Source organism: Balaenoptera ricei, chromosome 2 (genome assembly GCF_028023285.1).
Source record: "Balaenoptera ricei isolate mBalRic1 chromosome 2, mBalRic1.hap2, whole genome shotgun sequence".
Classification (NCBI taxonomy): domain Eukaryota; kingdom Metazoa; phylum Chordata; class Mammalia; order Artiodactyla; family Balaenopteridae; genus Balaenoptera; species Balaenoptera ricei.
The window spans coordinates 96,729,279-96,748,899 of NC_082640.1; the positions used below are offsets into that span (position 1 = coordinate 96,729,279).

Here is a 19,621-nt window from a genome sequence, read left to right on the forward strand (position 1 = left end):
AATTTGAGTTTTGCAGCTATTCAGCCTCTAGGGCTGAAGACTTCACTCTGGAAATGTCTTCACTTACATCTTACTTTTAAAATCTTTTAAAATGTCTTTAAATACTGTCCTATACATGGCATTTTTTCAGACATATTGTAAAATACTCCTGTCTTCCTGTGTTTAAGATGAAAAGAACTAAAATTTCCTTATCATAATAAGATTTTTATTTGAATCCATAAGTACATCATTTCAACAGCTGGCCATAATACCTGCATTGTTGCTGAGAGATTTTTAGAGAACAGTTAGGTATCGAAGCCGAGGATGCTGGTCTGACCTGAGGAGGTGTGGCATTAGAGCAAATGCAGCCCCCTTCTGAAATGTACTGCCCAGCTAAAGACATATTCTTCCCAGCCATTTCCTCATGGTCTCCTGTCTGTCTGCTGACTGTGTGGGTGTTTTCCCCCAGTACCCTGTTTAAATCTCCTACCTCAACCTCAGACAGAACCTTCTGGGAGTTTAAATCTTGGTGCCTGTAGAAACCTAGTTTTCTGGTCTCAGTACAAAGTGAATTTCACAGTTAAGTTCTCTAGAATTGTAACTTTCTCTTTCACCAGTAGAACTGCAAAGAAATCCACGTTTCATTTTTTAAAAATCGTCATGAAATAGGCAACGTAGGAAAGAAAATTCCTAATTGAGGATCCCTTTCTAATAAGATTCTTAATGCTCTCCATTTTCTGTGGGTCCCAGAGATAAGACAGACCTGGTCCTTGCATTCTCCCAGATCCATATTACCAGAGGTTACCCAAGGTTTGGGCCAACCCTCCTCAAAATCAGCTCCCTCCACAGAGCTTGGCAATGGAAATCAATTTCCTCTGCCTATCTCAGGGAGCAGCTTGCTCATTTTAAATCCGTTTTCTCTGATGGGAATAATCCTAATTTGTTCACTAGCATTTCTGCATAGGTTAGCCGTAGCTCCTAAGCTACTCTATCCCAATTTCCCCTCTTCATGATATACTCAACCCCACCTGAGACTTTTAAAGGATATGGTGATTCATCAACTCTAAATGTTTTGCGTATTGGAAGGAAGTAGTTCTAAAAATGGCAGCCTGAGCACGTGAAATGAAGGGAATATACTCTCTCCTGGCTTGGGCACAACTGCTTTGTGCAGCAAAAAGTGCCTGTTCCCAGTTGCCGTCTTCTCAGTAGATAGGGCAGGCAAACAGCAAGTGTGGATTATTCAGCTGAGAGCAGGGTGCTGCGGTGCTCTACAACATCTACACCCAAGGCGGCATTCTGCCATTTGCTTTCTTTTGTGACAACAGGAAAATCAGGATAACGCAGTGCCCCTTGAGTTCACATTTTCCCTAAACGTAGGCTCTTGAGAGCTTTAGAAAATGAGAGGCATAAGTAGGCATGTAATTATGTCACCTGTGGGTTCCTGCAACAAATTTGGCCCCTCAGATAATCAGATTTCAGGAGAGCATCACTTGATGACAGATATAATTTAAAGCCTAAAGACTGGCAGAAGCAAGATGAGAGGGCTTCCTTCTGAAAGAATATGGATAAAAAAGAAAGAAACATCATTAGGATTGTCAAGTGCTGAAAGGAGCCATGTGTAGACAGGAAGACTTGGTTCAGATGGAACAAAAGGTTATAGGAGTGAGACACAATAATGATGGGTAAGTGGAACAAGGGACGATGCAGGCTGTCCATCATGAAAACCTATCTTAGCAATGGGATTTGTTTGATTTAAATTTCTAGAGGAAGCCATGAAGCTTCCATGATTTGAGGCACCAAATCTTGACTAGACAAAATACTTCAATCAATTACACAGTCTAGGATACTGCTTAGGCAGATCATCAAATGGATTACCTACCCGTTTGGATTTTTCTTCCCCATTCTACTTCTAAGTTTTCTCATCTTTTAGAAGATCTTTTTGGATACCGCCCCTGTTTTTTCATTGCTTGTGTATTGTTAATATGGTGTGAATGTACCCAGTAAATGAGAGTAAGTTTTAACCAATTTTGGGTCAAAAATAAATATGTCGGCATCTGTTTTACTGGCTTAGTTTAGAGCTAGGATTAATCCTGAGAGCAATACCTAGAAGTAAGTTATTTGATTTGATTTTGTCTTCTAAGTTTTCACTTAATTTTTATCTACAGATCGCAATGAATGTCAAGAAATCCCCAATATATGCAGCCACGGACAGTGTATTGACACAGTTGGAAGCTTTTATTGTCTTTGCCACACTGGTTTTAAAACAAATGCTGATCAAACCATGTGTTTGGGTGAGTATGTGACTATCATTTCATTTTTTCTTCATAGCCTATTGAAAAACTCATTTGTATCTGAATATATTCAAAGTTAACACTAAACCTTTCAGTAGTTGTTTTTTTATTTATAAAATAAAAACAGAAGCAGGTGTGTAGCATTAATATCCTTTGGTATTTAATCTTTAGTAATCTGAACATCATAAACCTCTTTCTTGATAATCATTTGGCTGTCAGTTCAGAAAAACCTTTGACTAAGAGATAAATTGAGAAAGATATTAAGACAAAAAAATTACTATTTATTAATGTTAAAAGCCTATTATTCTTTTATAATATTTCTGTGTCCTTAAAGACAAATTTACAGATCATTTTCCTAGGGGAAAAGAGCTCAAGAGTTTAAACCTCTTCCTTGGTCTTAGTACTGAATCAGAATGTTGATTTAGAATAAACTTCAAATATGTAATCAGTCAATTTCTCTCTTTCCCTCCTTTCTGTTTCTACTTTAAAGCAACATCCATTAAGTCTTCTGGGGACTTCATGAACATGAATCAGTTTCACAGCTGGAAAAAGAACAATCAATAGAGTAATGTTTCAAGTGCTTGCCTTTGGCTGTAATTGGCTTTTATCCATTAGGGAACATTCTCATAAAGTCTGGTCATCTTCAGAGCAGATAAGTTTTAAGTTGAAGATTATAATAGGCCCTGCTCATCACTGGAGAGATAATCCCTACATATCAAATGAAGCCCTGCCCAACTTTCATTCTCTCTCTTCCATCTGAATTATCTAGAACCCTCTACCAAAGAACCTGCCCAACTAAAGAACTTCACTTGCTTGGCTAAAAATGAATCAAGGCAGAAGTTTCTGACTCCTGGCAGGGTGACTTATCTGGATGCAGTCTTCAACCACAGACACACATGTTGGAGTCACACTGGGCTCAGCAGTAGCTTCTTGATTTAAGATCACAGATAACTTATCTTTATGTCCCAAATTTGAAAGGAAAGGAAATCCTAACTCTAAACACTACATTTTGCTAATCTGAGGTGTTCCCTTCCACTCCTTCCCCATCTCTTTGTCCTTGCCCTCCTCATTCTGCCTGGTGATATAACAAACCAGCAATATCAACTTTTTTCATTTTAATTTCTTATTTCCTCCTTAATATAATGTACACCTACTCTTTACGAGAAAAGATGATAGCCGCTGTCACAAGATGCAAAGACACGTAAGATGCCAAAATAGCTTTACAAATAGTCAAAGTGAAAAGTCATAGACCAATAAAAAGACAAAACATACCGCAAGAGAGGAGCCATATTAGGGGCCATCACATTGGGATAGTTTAGAAGGGAGATAAGTCACCATTTCACGGGAGTGGTCGTGGGTTTTTAGGGGTGGACTGGGAAAAAGAAACATGTCTAAAATTCCAGGTGAGTTAGAAAGCTAATTTATTTTGTTGCTGATTTTGGGGTAATATCAGGTGACTCACTGCTTTTTGGTAAACTTGAGTGAGAATCTTAAAGGCTGAAGTTTGCCAAAGGTGGCAGTGAATCAAGACCCAGATGCGCACAGAATTTTCCATTTCCAAGTGAAAGTATTTGAGAAAAGTGGCAAGGGTGGAGAATTCTAGAAGTAAATAGAATGAAACAGTTCTTGTCCACTTCTCATGTCCTTAGCTTGCCTCCTTTCACATGCCAACCAAGGAAAGGATTTTCTCCCAAGGCTTAGAACCTTGCCTTTTGCTGGTTCCTCACAGGGAGCTGCCGCTGCTGGAACTAATACCAACATCGAATCTAGAAGTTCTCAGCCTACGTACGACATTTTGTGAACTCTAAAATGCCTTTTAACCACAGGTAACCACATACCCTCTTCTTCTGTTAATAATCATGTTTTTCTATGTCCTTTGTTCCTGCTAGACATAAATGAGTGTGAAAGAGATGCCTGTGGGAATGGAACTTGCCGAAACACGATTGGTTCCTTCAACTGCCGCTGCAATCACGGTTTCATCCTTTCCCACAACAATGACTGCATAGGTGCGTGTGCAAAACAGTCAACCACCAAAGGAAGGCAGTTTTATGTGTGTTCTTTGTAATTAGCATCATCTCCAGCGTGCTGGCAATCTTTTTTAATATATGCCATCTTATGCGTGACAAGTGGTTAAAAGAGTTGTTAAATACAATGTGCTAATTGTCAAGTATAGTTACTACATCTATTACTTTTATTAATATACTCATTAGCAGCTATAATTTTTATGTCTACTATGCTGCGAATTAAATACATTTCAAAATAAATCGAATCTGTTTTAAAACATACAAAAGCTATCCTTTGTATAGAAATTACGTAGTTCAGGAGCAGTGTGGACCTACTTGTCTAGATGTTTCACTATAGCCTCCCCTCAAAGAAGTTAAAATTCTTCTTATAAAATATGCTATATTATTCACAAGCAAGGGTAAGGAACCAAATTTTGTATTGTGCTAGAGGCTACTTTTATATACTTCTGATTACAGGAATACTTAATAATACCCTCAGCTGTATTGTGTATTAGTAATTCAGTTTTAACCTTTAAAAATGAAACCTAAAGGATGATCAAGGTGAAACTCATATAAAATCCTAATATAAATGATCAATCTGTAATTAGTAGAATTATGTCATCTTGTTAGGTTCCGATAGGTGACTAAAGCCAGGTCTATTGTTATAAACTAGATCATATTGGAATTTCTTAAGTCTGCCTGAGCCAGCAAAGGCCACTGAAATTCAGTACAAGTATTTTTCCCTTTAAAAGTTTTGATCATTGATGGGATTATGACATTTTCTTTGGAACATATCAAAGGATATTTTTTTGGCAGATGTTGATGAATGTGCAACTGGAAATGGGAACCTTTGCAGAAATGGCCAATGCATCAATACAGTGGGGTCCTTCCAGTGTCAGTGCAATGAAGGCTATGAGGTGGCTCCAGATGGGAGAACCTGTGTGGGTGAGTGCTGCTTCAGAAAGACCCTCCAAAGGTCATCCCAGAGACCACTCCAGGAATCACGCAGTCTCTATCACAATCCTTCCTTCAGAAGCCTGGAGGAAAAAGATCAGAGTAGAAGTACACTAATCCTGCCTGTATGTGTGTATGGTATATATACCACTCTTCCCCTTCATCTTTTAAAATTAAGTGTTTGTAATTACAGAAACAGTTACAACGTTCAGTGTAACAGACAGTTAAATTGTTCTATAAACAACTGTAATTCCCTTTCTTTTATTCTTTTTCTTCAACATAGCTTTGTGGTAAGCTCTTATACAATCCTTTGGGTGTCCTCAAAGATCTTCATACCCATTGTCTTTTCACGTGCTATGCTTTCCTGGAAAGTAGATCAAATAAAATATGGTTGTTAGATACATTGCACACTTCCGAAAGCTAATAAAGCTGATTTTTATTGAGCTGTTAGTTTTTCTCCATGGTAGAGTTTGTGGACTTTAGATTTACGTATTTCTTAGATTTTATTCCAGTTTCTTTCAGTTTTAGTTGCTTGATGGAAATCATGCTAGTGGGAACCTCTTTCTTCTTTTTCCCTTTTCTTCGCAGATATCAACGAATGTCTCCTAGAACCTGGAAAATGTGCACCAGGCACCTGTCAGAACTTGGATGGGTCCTACAGATGTATTTGTCCACCTGGATACAGTCTCCAGAATGACAAGTGTGAAGGTAGGAGGGCTATCAATATTTGCAAATTAGCAGTATTGGTTACTGCATTGACATTATCAAATTTTTGAGATGGTGTGATGGTGTCTTCATTTTGGAATACTTTATCAGAAACAAATCCAAGGGTAGGGTATGACTTATGGGCTCAAAATTAGATGGTGAGACAGGAACATCAATTCTCATGCTAATCTCTGATGAAGCTATTTTGCTCTGTGTATATGGGTGGTCACATGACCCTGACACTTTTCCAATATACTTTTATGCAGCTGGTAAAAAGTTCTGGATTACATGTTTTTAAGTGCCAATGGGTTGCAACTAAACATAGCTTCCTGATTCCAGTTAAAATCTTTAAGTGACCACATTCAAGGTTGGATGAATGTGGCTATATAATTTGTCTATGTTATTTTGACTTGTAGAATGGTAGAAATGTGTAACTACAAATAAATTCTCACCAAATTTTATAGTACTGCATTCCTCAATACGTATATCATTGCATTAAATGAAGGACATTAATTGCCAGAACTTCATTAATGAATAGGGTGGAAAGGACTTTGAAGAAGTCACCTAGTCCATGCTCCCACCTTTAAACAAGTCTGCATCTAATCCATAATGAGTAGGAATTGTCCACTTTTAATATCATCAATGACAAATGTTTATTATGTATCTAATTTAACTCTCAGTCAAGAGATAATATTCTAAATGAAAACACTTTTATCAAAATTAGACCTAAATACAAATTATTGTGTTATTTTACTTCTATTAGAGATCAGCTTTATTCACTCCATGATTAATGCAAAATTACCCTAAAATGAACAGAATGAAAATGTATAGAAAGAAAAATGACTTCCAGAATAGTTCATGAATGTGTTCATTCTAAATCTTTGTCCCTACCCTTATGAAGTTGGCACCTACAGTTTGATTTCTACCGTAACAACAACAAAAACAAAAAGGAGACATCTGAGCATTTTTACAAAAGTTGACTTTTTTTTTTAATTTTTTTTTTTTTTTTTATAGCTACTTTATTTATTTATTTATTTTTGGCTGTGTTGGGTCTTCGGTTCGTGCGAGGGCTTTCTCTAGTTGCGGCAAGCGGGGGCCACTCTTCATCGCGGTGCGGGTACCGCTCTTCATCGCGGTGCGCGGGCCTTTCACTATCGCGGCCCCTCCCGTTGCGGGGCACAGGCTCCAGACGCGCAGGCTCAGTAGTTGTGGCTCACGGGCCTAGTTGCTCCGCGGCATGTGGGATCTTCCCAGACCAGGGCTCGAACCCGTGTCCCCTGCATTAGCAGGCAGACTCTCAACCACTGCGCCACCAGGGAAGCCCACAAAAGTTGACTTTTAAGCAGAGGTTGGATGCCGGGGTGGAGGGAGTGTAGGAATGGAGCAATTCAATCATCAGCAGCAGTTCAGATAATAAGCCACAGGAAACATGTTGCAACTATAAATGCAACATAAGAACATGAAATGATGAAGAAGCTAGTTTTGCATTGTACAGGAAGATACTTTGCACTGCACATTTCTAGAAAATCTATTGTGTGGTATTTACAAAATTAAGTCAAGATAACAAAGTTAATATCCTAACTTCCCTTTAGTTGGACCTCGTGGGAATAAAGCTGTGTAATGCGAATACACTTTGGTGTGGGTAGAATTCATTGCACAAACCTGAAAATAAAGAGTCTCAAGATACAAGGGGTATCTGTTTCATTGAAAAAAAAAAACTTCCATAAAAATAGCATGGCTCAGAATCAAGACTTACCTCTTTTTCACTACAAATTCCTGCTGAAAGTCAGGGAAAAAGATGGGTACGTCTCTTGGAAAGAGTGGTCATGCTTTTTCCACAAGTAGGGTCATCATGTAGTTCACTGACCAAACCAAGACAATTTTGAGGAGGGCACTATTAATAATGAGTCCAGGTCAACAGGCATAAACTAGGACTCTCCCAGGCAAACTAGAACATACTCAAGCCATTGAAACTTCCCTGCAAACCATCCTTAATTACTCCTTTACAGTAGATAAGGTATATTAATATGCTAAAGGAAACATGCCACAATTATGTGTGTCAAATTCCTATTATCTATATGATAAAAGAAAAACTATAGTCTATACACAGAAGATATTTTTGTGTCTTCAGACAAATTACACTGCAAATGAGAGACAGGAGCCTCATCTCTTGTGATATCTTTAGTTTGTATTGCATAGGATTATTTTCATGAGTACTAGTGTCCTGGTAGAAGTCATAGTTTTAGGATATTGTAGCATGGGATATTGGGGAAAGGCACTGTGGATAGATGGGTGGAGGGGAACAAATTTGGTTCAAAGGCCTACATCTCTCACGGGGTAACTCATTGGCAGCACAATTAAAATTTCAGAGCGTCTGCTTACTGTGTAGTGGTGAAGTCAGACTCTATAGAGTTTCTTGCTTCTTTCCTAGTTTAGGGTGGTATGAAATTACTCCAACTTTTCTAATTATCCAAGAAATTCAGTCTGGGTAAAAGATGTTTCTCACTGCATCCCTAAGAAGGCACTGGCAGAGTCCATTTTTACAATAAGAACCATCAAAACTAGTTTTTTAAAAGTCATCACAGGGACTTCCCTGGCGGTCCAGTGGTTAAGACTTCACCTTCCAATGCAGGGGGTGCAGGTTCGATCCCTGGTCAGGGAGCTAAGATCCCAACATCCTCGTGGCCAAACAACCAAAATGTAAAACAGAAGCAGTATTGAAACAAATTCAGTGAAGACTTTAAAAAAGTGGTCCACATCAAAAAAATCTTAAAAAAAAAAGAAAAAATAAATAAAGTCATCACAGCCTAGAAGTCCACTCACAGCATCATGATACAGGAAAAATCTTCATTGTTAGAAGAGTTTTGAAACTCAGTTACACTTTGTACTTTTACATTGTGCATTTAGTATCCGATGGTGTCTCCATCATGTTTTGACTTTGTTTGACGCATGTACTTCTTTTAGATATTGATGAATGTGTTGAAGAACCAGAAATTTGTGCCTTGGGCACATGCAGCAACACTGAAGGCAGCTTCAAATGTCTGTGTCCAGATGGGTTCTCCTTGTCCTCCACTGGAAGAAGGTGCCAAGGTAAGTGCTTTTGACTTTTGACTTTAGACTTTCATTACTCTGTGTTTATTTGTTGTGGTTTTATTTTTTAAACATGGCGAAGTTTTGATTCTTTGTGAAAGAGAAGATGGAGTGTTTTCATTCATCCAGACGTCTAATGATTACCATATGTCAGAAAGTTCATTTTTACTTTTAAGGTTAAAAGCTCATCCATCAAATTATGGTTGCTTGTACAACAACTGTCCTGGCACTTTAAACCTGTCTCTCCCCCTGGGAACACAGATGCTGATAGGTCACTCAGCAGGGGATCAGCCATGAGCCACTGAACATGGCAAAGCCTGGGGGAAGTTCAGTTACAAGTTCTCTGCCTCTGAAGAGGTAACCTCTATAAATGTGGGCCAAAACCTAGACTTTCAGACAGAAAAGTGCAGATTAACTCATGTGCTCCCGGGATATAATGCCTATCTCTTACATCACAAGTTTTCTAAGAAAACAGAGAAATAAATGTGAACCGACCAGGATTCTTGCTGGCCCACAGTCTGTTTTCAGGAATGATACTTGTGAACTTAAAAAAAAAAAATCAAAAGGGGAGCCTGAACTTAAGCATAACACAGTTTATTATGTCTCAGCAAACTATTCAGATTTTACTAAACAATCAATTGTGTGTGTCTGTCTACTTATACAGACTAGTTTAGTGAATTCAGGACAAAAAAAACACATGCAAACAGACATATCCTCCCCCCCACCCCCGTCCCACCCCCTTCCGGTGGTTTTTTTGTTGTTGTTGTATTTTTTTGTTCAGTTTTTTTTCCTTGGTTGTTTTGTTTTGTCTTTTGCTTCCATATTACCAAGTAAGAGGCAATGAATATCATTTAAGATTCCAAATATTGGGCTTAGGGATCTCAGCCTTGCCATTTATAGCCCAGGGCAAGTCATTTAATCTTTTGGAAGCTCAATTTTCATATTTCTTATTTTTAAACAACAATAAGAATACCCACCCAACCAGTCTTATTGAATACGTGAAAAAGCTTTGTTCATTTCTGAGTCCTTCATAGGCTCTTGCTATTGTTGTTCAAATTGATTAACTTTGTACTTTTCAACGGGTCATTTGGTCACCTAATATTTAGGGGTGTGAAGGGGGAGAGTTGAGAATTCTCTGTTGGTTTGATCCTGTAGGTAGCTACCAGAGGCCCATGTGGCTTTCTGGGTTATGGGTGGGATGGTGCTTGATTCAAGCAAATATCCTGTCTGTATGGTACAGACCAGCCAGATAAATTCTAACTCCTACTCCCTTGTTTTTGTGTGCCTTTGGCTTGGCCGAGTTTGGAAAGAAAGCAGTGAGAAACCAGGTGTGAATCTGCCGATGTGGCAGGCCAGAGGAAATTCATAGGCTATTAATTCAATTTGCACTGGCCTGTCACAGAGCAAGCTAACGCTGCAGGAAGAATCAGCCCAGCTGTGAGCAGCCCTGCCACATGCTCAGCTCCAAGAGGCAGAGCCAGAATTGAGGAATGCAAGCAAGGAAAGTGACTTTTGTAGCTCTGATGAAATTTCAAAGGTCATTAAGGCTCTTTGCAGATAGACCGGTACACAGGCATCCTAGCAAGCCCTCGTTAAAGGATGTGGGCATGCAAAACTCTCTTTCCTGATGCAAGGCACCTTTAATTAAAAAACAAAACCAATTCTAGAGGATCATCACAAGCAAATGTAAATCTCCCAAAGAGCACAGATTTTGCTAGAGCCAGGGCATTAAGAGCTGGGTTTTTATTGTAAGATGACAAATTAGGAGTCAGGCTTCTGTTGACCATAAAATGAGAAAATTCCACAGAACCACAGATAATGTTTTTGAAGGAACAAATGTGATATAGGACTCAGGTGAACAGACCCTGGCACCTAAAGGCCACAGATGTAAATGAGCCACTCCCACTTACAAAGTTCAGTGAAGGGAATTTGTCACTTAGGCTCACTCTAAACTTCGTACCTAGATTTTTTTTTCCTGGGGTGAGGTGATAGAGCAGTGTTGGGGAGCTGGGCTGGGGTATGGAATAGGGTCAGTAATGAAAGGAGAAGAGAGTGAGAAAATTAACAGACCAATACTAGCACATGCATGTATCTAGGTTTAAAAGAAACATTACAAGCTGAAAGACAAAGGAGAGAATTGAGTTTTGATGTAACTGTTGAGACATTTTTGTGAGTAGTCATTAAATTATATCTTAAGACAGTTGTAGGCATAAATAATAAAAACTGGACCAATAAACACAAAACACTGTATATGACGATGAACTTGAAGAACAAAGCACATCAAAAGGTGTCCTTCAAGAAACTACAATTTGTTAAATCTTGACACTTCTCAGCAAAGCAACCATTTAAATAGCAGAGATACTGCGGGACAAGGATAGGCTTTTATTGCTCTTCACCTTCAGAAGAATAGTTTGCTGAAAGGTGCCTTTCAGGTCCCAGCCGTAATGGATATGAAAATGGAGTAGAAACTAGAGAGATAGTTTATCTAAAAGAGTTGGTAGCCATGAAGAGTTCAACAAGTTCATTGGAGAGGTCAACAGAATTTGACTTATTGGAGCCTGGTAAATGTGGTTGACTGATTGATTGATTGATATTTTTCCTTTAATTCATAAAAAGTTTTCTGCTATGGTCTTTGGCAACTCAGTTATTCTTGCCTTGTCTCATTTTCTGTGAAATAAAAGATGGTGAAATTGTCTTAACTGAAATCATAAATGGCTATAATAATATGCTACCTGGAATTGAAAACAGTGACAGGAGAGAGCAGACCTGGTCATACATAAAGAAAGGGGGATTGTGCAAAATGGATATGAAAGCATTTCCTTAAAACCTGCAGATTTTAGCCTCTGTGTAACTCAGAGGAGTTTGCAAAGCTTTGGAGGTCAAATTTGAGGGAAAACATACTCCAGGCTCTTGGATGAGCTCACTTTTTAGAGTCACCCAATTTGCTCTATAAGAAATGGAAAAGTCAGTTACCAAAACTGTCAAGCAATTTTGGAGACTGTTGTAGGAACTAGATCCCAGCCCCATGTTCCATGTTGGAGTTACCAAGAAATAACTGATGTTAAAGAAATATATTCTTTGGAAGAACAATTATTCTCCTTCACATCCACCCATCTCCCTGTCCTCCTCTTTACCTTCCCTCTCTCTGTGGAGCTAAATAAGCTTCTGTGTGTGTGCAAGTGTGTACACACACGTGTGTAAAATCTGCAGAAAACCTCACATATATTTTGTAGACAGAAGCTGCGTGAGTAGCTGCTTCAGTGAAATACCATTGAGTTGTATTTTTGCCAGTCCACAAAATTGCCACATCTTTATTTGCTCTATGCCTGGAATCTGGGGTTTTATTTTGGCTCCAGGGCTTAGGGGACACAGAATAAACAGCATAGTGTGATATCACAGTGAGTACTAGAACTGGGAGGTCTACCTTAACTTGTGCTTGCTAAATGTTATACCATCTCTGAATGTCTCCACCCTGAAGTCACTGATGACGTCAGCATTGAAATGTGGCAGTGTTGGTTTTTATTATTCACATCATGTTATTTTGGAACATTGGATAAAATGAGAAATAATAAGGTAAGAGCCACATAGATTTGTTCATCAGCTCTCACTACAAAAGTTACTTACCACTCTAAAGATCTCAGCTCAATTACTATTATAATCACTTAAAGAGTGTGACTTTAGTAATGAGAAGAGATCACATTTAACAGGGTGGATTGTTTCTTACTCAGTATTATACAATAATGACTTAGTAGGAAAGCAGCTGAGGGGTCTCTTGAATTTGTGCTGCAGATTTGCGAATGAGCTACTGTTACGCGAAGTTTGAAGGAGGAAAGTGTTCATCACCCAAATCCAGAAATCACTCCAAACAAGAATGCTGCTGTGCCTTGAAGGGAGAAGGCTGGGGAGATCCCTGTGAGCTGTGCCCCACTGAACCCGATGGTATGTCCACTATCTGCATTTCTCTTTGGCCATTCAAGGTACAGGCTGTAAGATTGTAGACCTTCAAAACATAAGGCAATTTAATTGTAAGTCCAACTAAAATGTTCACTAAAATTATCTTATCTCAGGAGCTAGGTAGTTATTTTCTTCTGAACTACATTATGACTCAAAGCTGCCCAAGTAGTAGGTACACCAGCTCTGGGAGCCTTGTTATCTTTCTCTGGTTTCTGGGCTTGGCTTGTTCATTGTGTTCCAATACGCGCAGCTTCCACACAATACCTGGGGAGGAGCCTATAGTTAATTGCCTTTGGCCCACCTATTAACAAGAGTTCATCTCCATCACAGAGGCCTTCCGCCAGATCTGCCCCTATGGAAGTGGAATCATTGTGGGACCCGATGATTCAGCGGTTGGTGAGTGGCTTGTGCTGGATTCTCAGCATTTCTTAATATTTTCAACCAGCCTCTTCCTTGTCCTTTCTCTAGCTGTTATTTCTCCACATTTATCTTGGAAAATTAAGCTCTTTTTTTTTTTTTTTGGTCTTTTCACTTAGATACCAATTGTATTATTGTATTGCATGTTAATATTGCAATACTAGATATTTCATCGATTAGGCACTGAAATGATAATTTACCTTTGTGTTTCCAAAAATACATCGTTATTCACTATGTTTTCCTCCTTTGCTTAAGATATGGATGAGTGCAAAGAACCTGATGTCTGTAAACACGGGCAGTGCATCAATACCGATGGCTCCTATCGCTGCGAGTGTCCCTTTGGCTACATTCTGGAAGGGAATGAATGTGTGGGTGAGTAATAAAGCGGTTTCTGTTATTGGGATTTTACAAATCAGAAATTAAGCTATCCAGCATTCACGCTAGGAAGAATAAGTACCAAGATGGGACAGAAATAAGTTTTATATACTTGTTCACATATCATTCATCTAGCAATACCAGCTGAGTCCCCACCATGTACCAGGCACTGTGCTAGGTTCTATGGCTACCGTAGTGAACCAAGCCAACATGGTCCTTCCTTGCATGGACCTTACAGTCTGATGAGGAGGGCACTGAATACATTTGAAGAGATAGTAGAAAGGACAGCGTATATAATGAAAGCCTTTGTGAAATTTAAAGGTAAAAAATTGTTAATGGTCATCATCTTATTCTCTTAGTATGTAAAACACAAAATTTACCCAAATTTTGTTACAGTTAGTACTATGAAAGGCTGTGTACCCAGTGTACATTCCTCGTGTTTTAACCCCCTTATGAAAATTTCAAAGAATGGTTCCTACGGCTGATCTCTGACCTCTTTTATCTAAGAAATCCAAAGCCATTCAGTGTAACCTAAATTAATAATGGCATAAATGCTGAGGGTTTGTCTGTGTCCGTTAGAAGATGTTCTTTCCATATAGGGAATCAGGGCATGAGGTTTTTGTTTGTTTGTTTGTTTTTTAACACCTTTATTGGAGTATAATTGCTTTACAATGGTGTGTTAGTTTCTGCTTTATAACAAAGTGAATCAGTTATACATATACATATGTTCCCATATCTCTTCCCTCTTGCATCTCCCTCCCTCCCACCCTCCCTCTCCCACCCCTCTAGGTGGTCACAAAGCACCGAGCTGATCTCCCTGTGCTATGCGGCTGCTTCCCACTAGCTATCTATTTTACATCTTGTAGTGTATATATATGTCCATGCCACTCTCTCACTTTGTCACAGCTTACCCTTCCCCCTCCCCGTATCCTCAAGTCCATTCTCTAGTAGGTCTTATGTCTTTATTCCCATCTTACCACTAGGTTCTTCATGACTTTTTTTTTTTTTTTTCCTCTTTGATTCCGTATATATGTGTTAGCATACTGTATTTGTTTTTCTTTTTCTGACTTACTTCACTGTATGACAGACTCTAACTCCATCCACCTCACTACAAATAACTCAATTTCGTTTCTTTTTATGGCTGAGTAATATTCCATTGTATATATGTGCCACATTTTCTTTATCCATTCATCCGATGATGGACACTTAGGTTGCTTCCATGTCCTGGCTATTGTAAATAGAGCTGCAATGAACATTTTGGTACATGACTCTTTTTGAATTATGGTTTTCTCAGGGTATAAGGGCATGAGGTTTTAACCACCTTTCTAAGCCTCAGAATGTAATATGGTGCAGATGGATTACAATATTTCTAATTACCTTACAGCTGTAAAAACCAATGATATTGTGGTTTTTATTAACTTGAAAGAGATGTAATATTCTTGAGAGCAAAATGCAATTTCATAGCAGAACCAAAGCAAAGTTGTCAACGTTTTCTATTCAGTATCTTCAGTCAGTGCTACGATGTATATGAGAAATAAGCCTCCTCACCCAGGGTCTCTCTGCCATACCCTCTTGCCCTCACTTGCTGATTTCAGAACCTAACATGAGACATAGTCCTTGATAATAACCCATCGCTCTTCTGTGCTCTAGACAGCTGAGATAGCAATGTTATTTCTCTGAAATGTTCCTTTCCCAAAGGAAGGTACTCTCCCCCAAGAGCTGTGTCAGAATAAGAACAGTCAGTATTCTAGGTGGATGGGTTAGGAGACATACATATTTTCTAGACTTCCTTGGTAAGATTTGTTCTCTCTCCACAGTTGCTTAGAGAGATCATACCCTAAACACATTTCTTTCTAGCCTTTCTTCTGCCTAATGTAAACCATCTGGTTTCAACAAGATCAAGAAAATCTACTTGAATCTTGACTTTATCTTGTGTATTAATTTTGCTTAACCTCTGGTCTCTTATTTTGCGTATGTTTAGTCTTCTATTTTATATCTGGCAAAAATGCATCATGTTTAAGACTTCTTGGAGAATGATGTAATGTAAGGCCAAACTGGAGATGTATTTCTAGCTTTAAGTAAGCAAAAACTTTTGACTTGTGAGAGAAGCCTTGTTTTAACCCTTTGAGTATCTATTCCCAGTAGATGTACTTCATAATGTAGGAGGCTGGGGACACTCATGGTGAAGAGCACTGTAAGGGCTAAGAAGCCCAGGTACCATTACTGTTACTGCCACTGCCACTTAGCAAGTCAAATTTCACAGCTATAAATCTGTGGTAATAAGACACGTGCACTCCTTTCTCAAGGACAGAATGAGAATAAAACAAGATGTTAGAGATCAAAATATTCCGATAGAAAGAAAGGTATTCTCTGAGTCCAAGTCCATTTTTCTCCCAATCCATCATGTTTTGACTACACTTCTGATCACCTGCAGATACTGATGAGTGTTCGGTGGGCAATCCTTGCGGAAATGGAACCTGCAAGAACGTGATTGGAGGTTTTGAATGCACCTGTGAGGAGGGATTTGAGCCTGGTCCAATGATGACTTGTGAAGGTAAGCCTCTTAAACACAGAATAGTTGGTTACATGTTCTGATCATAGGGACAGTAGTTGGTTGATTACAATTCTGAATATTAAATACCACTCAGGGTATATAAAATAAGGAAAATCTGGGCTTGGTGGGCCATGCTATCATTTCTTCTCTATGTGGCCTCCTCTCTGCAGAGAATATCTGAAAAAGATGTAAGTGGTTCATGGAACAAGTTATGCCGCATCTCATGCAGAGTTCTTGTTGGTGTCTCTACTACTAATACTTATATTTTATTTTATTAAATTTATTTATTTATTTATTTATTTTTGGCTGTGTTGGGTCTTCGTTGCTGCACACAGACTTTCCCTAGTTGCGGCGAGCGGGGGGCTACTCTTTGTTGCGGCGCACAGGCTTCTCATTGCGGTTGCGGTGGCTTCTCTTTGTTGCCGAGCATGGGCTCTAAGTGTGCGGGCTTCAGTAGTTGTGGCACGTGGGCTCAGTAGTTGTGGCACGTGGGCTCAGTAGTTGTGGCTCGCAGGCTCAGTAGTTGTGGCTCACGGGCTGTAGGGCTCAGGCTCAGTAGTTGTGGCGCGTGGGCTTAGCTGCTCCACGGCATGTGGGATCTTCCCGGACCAGGGCTCGAACCCATGTCCCCTGCATTGGCAGGCGGATTCTTAACCACTGCGCCACCAGGGAAGTCCTCTACTACTAATATGTAGATACAACACCTGCCTTGTCTACTACCCTCTTTCTTATTTTCCATTCCCCCCCACCGCAACCTTTTTTCTTTGTATCCCGTGTGCCCTTTCTTTTTCTATTTCTTTTCTACTCATAGAAACATCTACACACTGAGATAACCACCAATATCCTTTAACCATCTGGGAGCAATCACAGCAAAAGAGGCTGTCCATACTCTCTAAGCAACTGTCAGTATGCTTGGTAGGATATAAGGAAAGAAAGAGGGATGTAAGGAAAGGGAGGGAGTGTCTAGAATAGTGGTTCTCAAAGGGTGGTCCCTGGATCAGCCACATCAGCATCACCTGGGAACTTGCTAGAAATGCAGATTTTCAGGCCTCATCCCAGACCTCCTGAATCAGAAACTCTCAGAGTGGGGCCTAGCAGCCCTCCAGGTAATTCTGATGCACTCTCAAGTTGAGAACCACTGGTTTAATAAAAGAATGAAGGGGAGGAGACAGTAAAGTGGGTATTAAAGTGAGCTCTTCATTAGAAATATGACCCATCAATACTCATAGTCAAAGTTGTTGGTGAATTTTTAAATCATGATCTAGGGTCTCACTGATGTTCTCAGTCAGGACCATTGGCCTTAGGGAGAAACATGATATCAAGATGGTCTGTTTTAACCCTGCTTTTCCAAAACATATTCTGATGGTTCCAAACTATGTAATCTACAGAAATCACTTCTATCTATTAATCTTTCATCATTATTACTCCTAGCTATTTAAGGCTATAACTTGGGCATCAGTGTGAAATTATTCAGAACACCATTTTCTTGGGCATAAGAATCACTGTTACTTCACAGGAGCCTCTCTTATTTGGGGAAGGGGAGGTGGTTCATGATATTGGATGGGTTGCTTCTGTTCTGACAGCAGTTGACTTGGCAATTGTTTTGGCTGAATGGGGTAAAACTGATCCCCACTCCATGTGACTTTAGGGAGAGGCAACTGGTCAACTTGAGACTTCAAAGCCAGGATTTCAGAAAAGCTCCCAAATGTAGGGTGACCTGTAATTTCTCATCCAGCTGAATAACAGTTAATAGTTATACCAGCACAATAGGCATAAACTGAGTTTGTACTGGAAGAAGCAAGATGTATGATCTACCCTACTTATACCAATTATAAAATAACCAACTCAATTTTACAATTCTTTGAACATCAAAGACTGCTTGGCCTATCCATGTTTATGACAATGAAGCATTACCACTTTTGCTAAAAGTATATTCCTTTTTTTGGTTGATGCCTATGATCCATTATTCTCTTATTACATTCTGCCACAGATATAAACGAGTGTGCCCAGAATCCTCTGCTCTGTGCTTTCCGATGTGTGAACACTTATGGCTCCTATGAATGCAAATGTCCCACTGGATATGTTCTGAGAGAAGATAGAAGAATGTGCAGAGGTGAGACACTCATGTTCAAGGTCATCTAAGCCAGGGAGCCCTAACTTTGTCTATGACGGGAGGTGTCCCTCCAAAGCTTCCAATCAGTAGAGGAAGGCTGGGAATTGGGGAACACTGCTGTAGTCCGTGGATAATATGGGGGTTGTCATTGCTACCTTTTCTCCTAAATCGTAGCTTAAAGCTGAGTCGAGGGCTGCACTACAGATCCTTTATAGTTCACCGTGCATTGCATGCCTGTGACATGCCAGCCATTCTGCAAGGTGTGAAGGTATAAAGAAAAAAAAGACATTTCCCCACATGCAAGAAGCTCAATATGAAGAGGTTGAGACAGATATAATCATATCCCAGTATGATAACTGAGAACACAAAAGAAGGAATATGAATATTAAAAAATAATCGCCATCACTAAGGAATATTAGAGTCCAAGAATGGGGTAACACATGGAATCTACTTTAAACAATGCTTACTGTGAACACCTGCAATTTCCAAAGTACTGGACTAAGCTCTGTTATACAAAGATGGGTAAATCCTGGGGATCCTTGAAGAGCTCTGATTTGCTCCTCCCAAAGTCTTAAACGAGCAGATATCTGTTCTCCTCAAATGGCTTAAATAGAATTTTTCTTAAAGGTAGGAGAATTCCCTAAGTGAGAGCTCCATGTCACATGCAGGCTAAAGTCCAAATTTTTCAGCTCAGATAATATAACGGGGAAAGATAAAGAGAGGGAAATGCCATAGGACAGAAAGTAATGAATGAAGAAGAGCCACACTTCCAGAAAAAAAGGAAATGGAGGGAAGAACCAGTAGAGAAGAAGATATTTGTGGATGCTTGTCTTTTCCTCAAAGTATAAAAACCAAAACTTTCATTATTATATTTCACAATGATTCTAATATATTATTCTGACATTAAGATATAATCTATTATATTGTTATAAGTATTGTATAATGGAAGCTTTGGTTTATTATTATATCAGTATGATAATGCTGTTGTTATAATTATCATCATATTATGAACGCCTTTTATAAGGCCTTTTTAGTTCAATTCGTCAAAAAGAATTGGAAATCACACTTCCTGCCTTTGAAGAATTTATCAGAGAGAAATGTCTTCATTAAGTTCAAAGGGGGTTAGAAGACTCCTTCCCATCTTAAGAGACCACCTCCCAACAATGCAAAAGGAAGTAGGTTAATG

General features: G+C 39.2%; 1 protein-coding gene across 2 annotated transcripts in view; it reads left to right on the forward strand.

The window, feature by feature from the left end:
- FBN1 (fibrillin 1) overlaps positions 1-19,621 on the forward strand; it is a 252,546-nt gene that overhangs the window by 198,749 nt on the left and 34,176 nt on the right. For both annotated transcript variants that reach the window (XM_059913339.1, XM_059913338.1), the window contains exons 46-55: positions 2,145-2,270; positions 4,160-4,276; positions 5,090-5,218; positions 5,816-5,935; positions 8,897-9,022; positions 12,812-12,961; positions 13,307-13,372; positions 13,649-13,765; positions 16,203-16,322; positions 18,313-18,435. In XM_059913339.1, coding sequence (XP_059769322.1) covers positions 2,145-2,270; positions 4,160-4,276; positions 5,090-5,218; positions 5,816-5,935; positions 8,897-9,022; positions 12,812-12,961; positions 13,307-13,372; positions 13,649-13,765; positions 16,203-16,322; positions 18,313-18,435 — 1,194 coding nt within the window. The remainder of the gene's footprint in view (positions 1-2,144; positions 2,271-4,159; positions 4,277-5,089; positions 5,219-5,815; positions 5,936-8,896; positions 9,023-12,811; positions 12,962-13,306; positions 13,373-13,648; positions 13,766-16,202; positions 16,323-18,312; positions 18,436-19,621) is intronic.